We start from the raw sequence: 9,238 nt of genomic DNA, 5'->3' as shown, positions 1-9,238 counted from the left end.
CAAGAAATATCAAAAGTCAAAAGAGGCAAAGAATCATACATACAGAGAACAACATTCTATCATATGGGTTAGTTTTTTTTTAATAAATACTCTTTTTTAGCATTGACCAACAAGAAAATAGAGTTGCACCACTTCATTCATTCTTTGCTTGGTGTATTAGGAGAATGAGTCTTATACACAGATTGACATTGACATACACATGAACACATACCTCTCTTATTTAAGGGGAATCAGAGTGCTTCAACCAATATCAGTACAAGCAATGGTTGTGAGTGATTGAGTAATATTACAACACAACCCAACAATAAAATGGGTTGCCAAAACCAGAAGGAAGAAAAAAAACAAAAAACCAGAGAGTAATATCAATATTATATGATCATGATGAAAATACACTTACCTTGGATAAACTCAAACCACAATACCAACCAAAATGAAATGGGTTGTCGGCAACCTGGAAGTAGAGAATCGATGGCCAGAACAAAAAAGAAGAAGGATAAAAAACAAAAAACAGAGGTAAGATTGAAGCTATTTTATGAGCATTATGAATGGGATGAAAGGGATGAAAGGGATGAAAGGAAACAAAGAAAAAAGAGAGAGATTGAAAACCCTAAAAGGAGATGAAAGGATGAATGGAACCGGACCTAATATCAACCAAGAGGAAAATAAAAATGGCAGAGTAATAGGGTACTCATTACATGCTAGAGATGAAAAGACAAGCCTTATTTTAAAAAAAAAAAAATTAAAAAAGAAAAAAAATTCACAAACAAAGTTGACTAAAAATGCTTTAAAATTCCAATCTTACCCTTTACAAATGGGTTGAATGCACAAACTTATAATATGGGCTTTCAATGTTATTTTTACAAAAATGTGGCAAAGAAAATACCATATATAACTTCAAATTTAAATAAATGCCATATAAGGGTGGTAAACTTAAAAAAGCCATATTTATCAAACTTTTTTGTAGAATCCCATATTTGGTGTAATTTTCACTACATTAAAAGGAGACTAAATGAATTCCGTATATTGAATAAAAAGACAAAAATATGTGAAACAGATAAATAAGAATTTGGAAAATAATTTACCACAAATCAAACATTTACCATAAATTTTAATAATGTACATGAGTTTATTCAAGTTGGTTCATAGTTATAGATCTTGTAATGTTGTTGTTTCTTTTCTCGTTCTATAAACTATTGATAGCAAATATTATGCTTGAATAAAATTCTTGGTCTCACATTTTTAGAGTGGTATTTTTCTTATTCGGTGATTGAGATTTTTCTCCTAAAATATCTATTATATAACCGTATTTGGTATAATCATTTTGACATACTTAATTTATTTTTTTTATCATGGATTAAATTTAATTATGTTGAGAGAGAATAAAAAAATATTATTATCTTCATCATAAATCTTGATTGCTGGTAAAAAAATATTTACCTTGAAAGAAAGTTACTGAAAGAAATGAGAAATAAATGTAGATAGTTATGTTTTTAATTAGATTACTATATAGATTTAAAAAAAAAATAATAAAAAATGTTATAGCCAAAAAAAAAAAAATTAAAGAAAAAATATCATTTTTAGAATTTTTAATTTAAAAAATAAGTGAAATGTGATGAAAAGTAAAAATTAAAGAGTTATTTTTTAAAAAAATTAAATTAAAAAAATGAGAAATTTATAGAAAAAAAATATATATATTTTATATGAATTAATATTTATGAAGTTAATAAAAATAAAAAGAAAAGAGAATTAAAAAAAATACTAATTAAATATATTTAGTTATCATATTACCCACTCATATTAGTGATAGAAGATAGAAGATTGATTATATTTTAAAAACCAAAATAAAGAAAAAAAATACAAAAAAATAAAGCAAATATAAAAAACATTAAAAAAAAAAACAAAACCTTAATTATTATCAGATCCCTCTCTCGCTCTCGCTCTCGCTCGTACTCTCTCTCACCTCACCTCTTTGAAGCCGCTGCCCACTGCTCAGAAAGTGGACGGCGAAGGTGATTCGCTGCCAAGCGATTTGACGACGACGGAAACGGCGACAACTTCTCCCCTACTCGCTGACGACGACGGCTATCTCCTCCCTAAGTCGCCGACGACTTCTTCACCAACGAAGGAAGCGACACAGCTCCTCTCTCGCAAACGGCAGCAACTCAGGTCTTTTAACTTTCTCTTATTTTTCATTAACCCCAAAACCAGTGACTTAATTAGGTAATTTTTGTCCCATAATCTCTCTAATTAATTTGGTCGAAAGATGTAATCATGTACAAATTGATCTAATTATGTTAAAATTTGAATTTTTATTTTTCTTAAAAAAACAAGTGATGAATAAAAATAAATATTTTTTTTTTAAAAAAAAGATTATAAAAGGTTGGGTATGGTGTGCTGATTGAGTTAGCCCAATATAAGAAGCCCAATTATAAAGTCATAACGAAATAAAAAATAAATAAAAGTCATAGCACAAACCGTTACTCAAACTCTCTCTCAATCTCGCTTTCTTCATCACCTTACCCTAGAAATATTATCAACGTCAGATCGGAGATCGGAGATCGGACACGAGGAATTCTGTTTCATTCATTGCCGGATTAACAATTACTTCACTCACAATAGCTACTCTACTTAAATTATCAACCTTAGATCGGAGATCGGGGAGTAGGAACTCCCTTTCACTCATTTGTCGCGGATAAACAATTACTCCACTCACAACAGGTACTCTACTCTCGATTTTGAGGATGCTAATGAGGATCAAATACAAAGAGACGATGTGAACTTTGTCTTAAGTGATTTTCTCTCTTTTGTATAGACTTCTACATTGGCATTCTACACGGATATGATTTAGCTATTATCTATTTTTTTTTTTTTTTGATAATAGTTAGGTCTGTCATAATTAGTTTATTATGTTTAGTTCTAAGATTTAAAAATTGTGTATACTATTATTTAATATGTTATAATTCGAATGCGTTAATAATCATAGGAGATTTTTTTGGGGATCGTTCCTAGATTTGGTTCTCAATCTTTTTCTAGGGCCAGGCTAAAGAAACTTTCATAATTTTCTGAGTTCTGTTCAATAAAAAAAGTTCTGTTTTTTTTTTTTCCTTCATGTGAATCCCATTTGTATGGTATTTGTTCCTGCATATATTTTGTTTCAGTACTGTGTTTTAAGTTTGGGATAATATTTTGGTGTTAATGAAGTGTTTTGTGACAATGAGAAACTTCTCTCCAAATAAAATCTAATTTATGGTGTTTCTTAGCAATTTGAATTGTAATTATTTTGACTACTCATAGAAGTTACCTGGAACAATGCTGTATTGTTGATAGGAGAGATAATTAGTTGTTGTTTAAAATTTTGTCGGGTATTTTAATAGGAGAAGCAAAATAGGCAATGCTCTATTGAATAGTTACCAATTAATAACCTGTTTAGAGAAGCTTTGAACCAAAATTGACAATACTGCTACCGACTACTAACCTGTTTAGAAAAGTTGTGAACAATTATGGTTTATTCATTATCATCTTTTCAGCATTGCTGTTATTATTTTAACGGTTAGTAACAATGATAGTATGTCAGGTGTTTTTTTTGGCTACATGAACTTTGTAATTTTTCTAACAATGTGCCAGATATTTTAGAAATTGGATGCGTCAGAATGAGAATGTGTATGTATTGGGGTGACGGTGGGATTGAAATGAATGTTGGGGTTTATATCACGTTTGATATATGATTTGAAAACATTATTTTTATTTGTAATTTTTTATAATATTTTAATACGACATTATAATACCAAATTTAGTATTGTATAAAAGTAGTACTATACAACTCAATACAATATGCCATTCAAACATGTCCTAAGGGACTACTTTTTCTCTCTAATTCGGATTCTTGTTTAGGCGTTCTAACTTGGTACAACAAATTTGTGTCAAACAGAATTTGAAGAAAAGGGTTGATAGGAGAAGCAATGGAAACTAGAGAGCATAAAGGAGGAGAAGAAGATAAACAAGCAACTAGTACTAATGATGTGGGCTGGAGTGGAATGTTGGTGAATCAGTATCGGAAAATTAAAGAGAATGCAGAAACATACCCTTATGTTTGGGGTTCCTACATTGTTGTCTACGGGGGTTTTACTCTTTATATGGCTTATAGATGGAGGAAGCTAAGAAAGACCGAAGACAGAGTTCGAGTTCTTCAGGAAAGATTGCGCAAGATTGTTGCGGCTGAGGAGTCCTCAACAACCTCAACCTCAACCCCTGCAGGTGCCTCCTCCACCGAAAATGTTCGACCACCTGTAAAGCCTTCAAATGAGTGAATAATCTGCTGATTTTGGTCAGTTTATCCTTTCCCTGAAAAAGTTGCTTGGGGATTTCAAAACAAGGGTCCTCACTTCTCGATAATTTATTATTTTTTTTTTAAGAATGAATAGATTTGAGAGTAAAGCCCATCGATTTTGTCAGACTTGGTGGGTTAATTTTGAACCATATATAAATGACTGTTTTACCATATATAGATGGTGGACTTGTACAAGCTTATAATGACGGTTGAGCTCATGGTCCTTGTGTAATTTACTTCCAGTGTAATCTGTTTAAACCTTATAATAATCTCGATCAAAAGTAGTCTCAATTCTCATGCTTCAGCCTTTCTGGTTTTTCCATTCCTACAATATAAGTAGGGACCAAAAAAAGCAGAATGGCGTATAGCATCATCAAATATAAAGATAACTAAAACAATATTCTTGCACGATTTACGATTCTGTAGTGTGACATAGATTGCTTAGTTATTTTACATTTGAGTAGGGCTGTTTATTCGATTTAATCCGCACTTTTTTAGTCAAAAAACATCCAATATGCACTTAGTGCAGATTTCATTTTGTAGATCCAATCCAATCCGCAAAAGTGCGGATTGGATCGGTTACTTTGGATCGGTTACTTTTTAATATTAAATTATTTAATTTTATGAAAATTTCTTCACATAACTAGCAACAAAATAAAACAAACTATAGTTATTTTATGTCTCCAACAACACATTAATATAAATAAAATAACAAATTCAAATGAAGAAAAAAAAATTGTATATATATAAAAAATATTTAATTTTATTTTAAATTGTAGGTAGAAAAAAATATATAAGAATTGAATACACATTTTATCTATTAAGTTTTGCAATATAATTGTATTATATGTATTAGTTTTTTAAATTACTATTTTCTTTACATTAAAATGTTATTTGTATATATAATTTTTTAATTTTGTTATAAATATGTGTGGATTGGATTGGATCGGTTACTTTTACATGTCAATCAACATCCAATCTGCACAAGTGCGGATTTTGAATTTTCCAATCCAATCCAATCTGCACAAGTGCGGATATCCGCACTTTGCGGATTGGATTGGATTGGATCAGCTATATTATGAACACCCCTACATTTGAGTGATACTTCTAACTCATAACAGTAATATCTTTAGTATGACCCATAATGCACACCATCACTACTTTAGAAATCTCTTAAAAAAATTAGAAGAACACTAGAAATTTTATTTAGTAGAATGTTTTTTTGATGCTCCTTACAATGAAAATGATGACTCTATATGTAGCCATTTACACGAGGGAGGATACCAAAGAAATTTTTCAAAAACAGACAAACATAAAAAAGGACAAACTAACAAAATGACAATCTAACAACAAATGGACAAACTGACAAATATAGAAAATGACAAACCGACAAACAAACAATCATAAAAATTCCTACAAACATCATGACTATCGGGAATTTTTCCACTTATTGTTATCTTATAAAAGTGGTGCAAACCTGATGGTTCATCATCTTCATCACTTCCAGCTGGTGGATATGCATCATATTTAGAATAAACAATCTCCCATTTTAGTCCATTGTACTCAAAGAGATAAGGATCCTGGTTGATTTCTTGGTCTATTTGTGGATTTTGTGAATCATAAAAAATGCTTGTCTTATAGAGTAGGACCCCTAGAGTGTCTGTTTCTTTGAATAGTGATGAATTTTACTTCTTTGCTTCAGGGGCTTGGACCTGATTGTGATATTTTCATAAATTTGAAAATTTTCTAGAGCCTTTACTATGCTTCGTGAATAATCTGAGGGAAACATTTCTCTTAGGGCATCATCTTCTATTTTTGGCCAAATTTCTGATGGAATAGTTTGGTTTTTCTAAAAAATAACCTTTTGGAGATCCTTGTACTCTGAACTTTCTCTGAAAGGTGCTTCTTGGGAGTCGTATAGTTCAAAAGTGGGATTGCAAACTATTTTATGTTCACGTCCAATTTCGCATTAAGGTGGGATTGCAAACTACATGTGGTCCTGATGGATAAACAAAGATGTGCCAATTGTTGCAAACTTTTTTTTATTCATCCCAAAGTATTTTTTCCAAGCGTACCAAGACAAAATGTCCATTTGCATTTAGTAGACTGGCTTAATTTTTTCTTATTCGAGGAAAACTATATAGCAGTGTGAAGAGCCATAGTTTGGACTTCGACAACAATCGTACAGATGCATGTTAGATACCAAAAAATATGAGATATGGATTTTACAGTGAAAAATGCAGTCTGGAGGAGGACCATATTAGCAAAAGGATACTTTGGGTGAATTAAAAATCATGTTGAAAATAGGGTCCAAGTTTAGAAATAATTTGGTTGTAAGTATAAACAGACCTGTGAGAGGCCCTTTCTTTTGCTGACTTTTTAGATTTGAAAAGGATGAGCTTTGCATCTCGGGAAAATGAGCAGGGAAATGAGCAATTCTTTTGTGATGATGATCCCATTATATATATGTATAGAGTGGTATGGGAAGAGTTGTTTTGATTAAGGGGATCAGGATGGTTTTGAGTGGAATTGAAGAGACCATATTTATAGACGTAGGTCTAGATAGAAGGTCGGCCAAAATATTTTTTTTTTCAAGAAGGTGTTTTATTTCAAAAGAATAATGATCAAACCATGTTCATTGCCTCTCTTCTTGAACAATCATAGCAAACACCCTAAAGAGATTAGGAATAGGTTCATTGAGAAGAATATGAACCCGTACTAAAGCGTACGACTCATTCAAACCAATTAAGAACTATAAAACTTGGTTTTGATTGTAATAGTCAAGAAACAATTTCATGGCACCATATGTGCAAGTAGTGTTGGGTTGAAATTCCTTTAATTCATCCCAAATTGATTTGAGCTTGGTAAAGTAAGAGGTGACATATTGATCACCTTGCTGCAAACGTGTGAGCTGAGTTTGCAACTGAAAGATTTGAGGTCCATTACCCTCATTGAATCTTTCTTGAAGATCATGCCACATATCTGTGGCAAGATCAAAGTACATGATACTCTTAGCTATCTCATAATGCCATCTTTTTATGCTTCTAAAGGCGTTCTTCACCACCATTCTTGTGTAGAACGCCCAAAACAGAATTTAATTGTGGAAAGAAAACGTCAATACCTACTCCTCAACATAGCAAGAGCATTGTGTTTCTAATCTCACTGACCTCTTATTTATTGGGAATATCTCATCTAAACTGTGACTTAATAAACAGAACTCCCTCTGCATTGTTTCAAGACAGTATATCCCATGAGTAACTTCATAAAAAATCTCCTAATTATTATTATTTTTCTCATATATTTTTTTTTTTTGTAAACTTTTATTATACTATATAAAAGTTGGTCAACAAGTTCAAATTAATTGTTAACTTGAACACGACTAAAAATACTTTAATTTATAAGTGGGGTGGGCGAAAGTGGGGAAAAGGGTACTTTATTATTAGTGTTATCTCTAGCAAATAGAATATCTCAAAACATAGGAAAATAATTGATCAAACTAATGGCTAATGGACATGATTAATAGCCAACAAATTACTTAATGATGCTTTACTTAGCTGCTGAAATTATTAGTTGTTATTATATACACTTTATAAGGAAGCTTCCAATCAAATTCAAATATAAGATGTATAGTTAGCAATCTCATTATTTGGTACGGAAATATTGGTACTTTCAATAATTAGATGATAATCCACTGAAGAAACAAAATGAAGTCATCATCATCAACAATTTACATTTGTTGTTGAGGACAGATATATATTAATCCTTCGCATGCATACACATTTTTATAAATTAATAACATTAGATATAATATATAATAATAATAATAATAATAATAATAATAATAATAATAGCTTAATAATTGAAAAAGAGAATTACATCAATTTGAGAAACTTATTAGAAGTACAAAAAGGTACTAGTTCGACTCTAATTAAATTAAAAAAATACTTTCTAAATCCTAAAAGAAGATTCACAAAAGATTTGTAATTTGTAATATTGAAGTATCGATGTTATCACATGGAAGGAAAGGGGTTTCAAGCAAAAAATTAAATTTAATTAATATATGACTTATTCGGTACCATTATATATCACAATATATTAATTTAGGACTATATATATTTTAGCTGAACTATATATATCATCGAGCAATCGTAATCTTATTTTTATTTAAATATATCGTTAGTACTTTTAAGTTTTAACCAAAATTGTTGACCATGTGTGATTATCTGAAGAGAAGTGTTAAGGAGACTCTATTTTGTACTCTCTTTTACACTTTCTTTACAATTTAGTGACAAATGTCATTCTTTGAAATTACTTTATTTATATTTGTACTTAATAACTAGACATAATATTATTACCTTATTACAATTCTGCTATTACAATGAAATTAACCTACTAATTTTTTACTTAGGACAACTCCAATGTTAAAACTTAAATTTAGTATTAAATCAAAATCAAAAGAACATTATTTTAGTACTATTTTTATTAATAAGCACAATACTAAAAATTACATTAAAATCTATATTTTTTATTATAATGTTATTTTATTAATATAATTATAATATTTACTTCATAAATGAAGTATTTAATTTTACAAAAATAAAATTGAAATATTTTATGGGAAAAATTACACCAAATATAATTTTTTAAAGTGTCATTGGAAATAACTTTAAACCTGAATATATATTAAAAAAATTTTTTTTTAAAAAAAAAAATTATAACACATGTTTACAATTATTTAGCAAAATGAATAGTCACAACAAATATATGTGATTATTATTTTATTTATTAAAAAGTTTATGTCCAACTAATATAGACTAAGAGTAAGAGATAATCACATATATATTATATTTATGTTTTTGTAATATGACTTAAAAAAATTTAGCAAAAAAAAAAAGAAAAGGTAGATCTAAT

The 9,238-nt window shown here is 29.7% G+C and overlaps 1 protein-coding gene across 5 annotated transcripts; it reads left to right on the top strand.

Moving 5' to 3' along the window:
- The first annotated feature begins 1,871 nt into the window (after window positions 1–1,871).
- On the top strand, window positions 1,872–4,590 carry LOC115701217 (uncharacterized). 5 transcript variants are annotated; one of them, XR_009684045.1, is made up of 3 exons: window positions 1,872–2,166; window positions 2,544–2,718; window positions 3,929–4,590. XR_009684045.1 is itself a non-coding variant. In XM_030628951.2 (2 exons), the coding sequence occupies exon 2, from the start codon at window positions 3,960–3,962 to the stop codon at window positions 4,305–4,307; it is 348 nt and encodes a 115-aa protein (XP_030484811.2). In that variant the 5' UTR covers window positions 1,931–2,166; window positions 3,929–3,959; the 3' UTR covers window positions 4,308–4,590. The 5 variants fall into 5 exon arrangements, 3 of the variants coding, with proteins under 3 accessions (XP_030484811.2, XP_030484809.2, XP_030484810.2); XR_009684046.1 differs by having other exon boundaries at window positions 1,915–2,166; window positions 2,526–2,718; XM_030628951.2 differs by lacking the exon at window positions 2,544–2,718 and having other exon boundaries at window positions 1,931–2,166.
- The last annotated feature ends 4,648 nt before the right edge of the window (window positions 4,591–9,238 follow it).

The sequence above is a fragment of the Cannabis sativa genome, chromosome 8 (assembly GCF_029168945.1).
Source record: "Cannabis sativa cultivar Pink pepper isolate KNU-18-1 chromosome 8, ASM2916894v1, whole genome shotgun sequence".
Lineage (NCBI taxonomy): Eukaryota > Viridiplantae > Streptophyta > Magnoliopsida > Rosales > Cannabaceae > Cannabis > Cannabis sativa.
The sequence above is the reverse complement of the archived record's forward strand: the minus strand, read 5'-3'. Positions and strand labels throughout refer to the sequence as shown.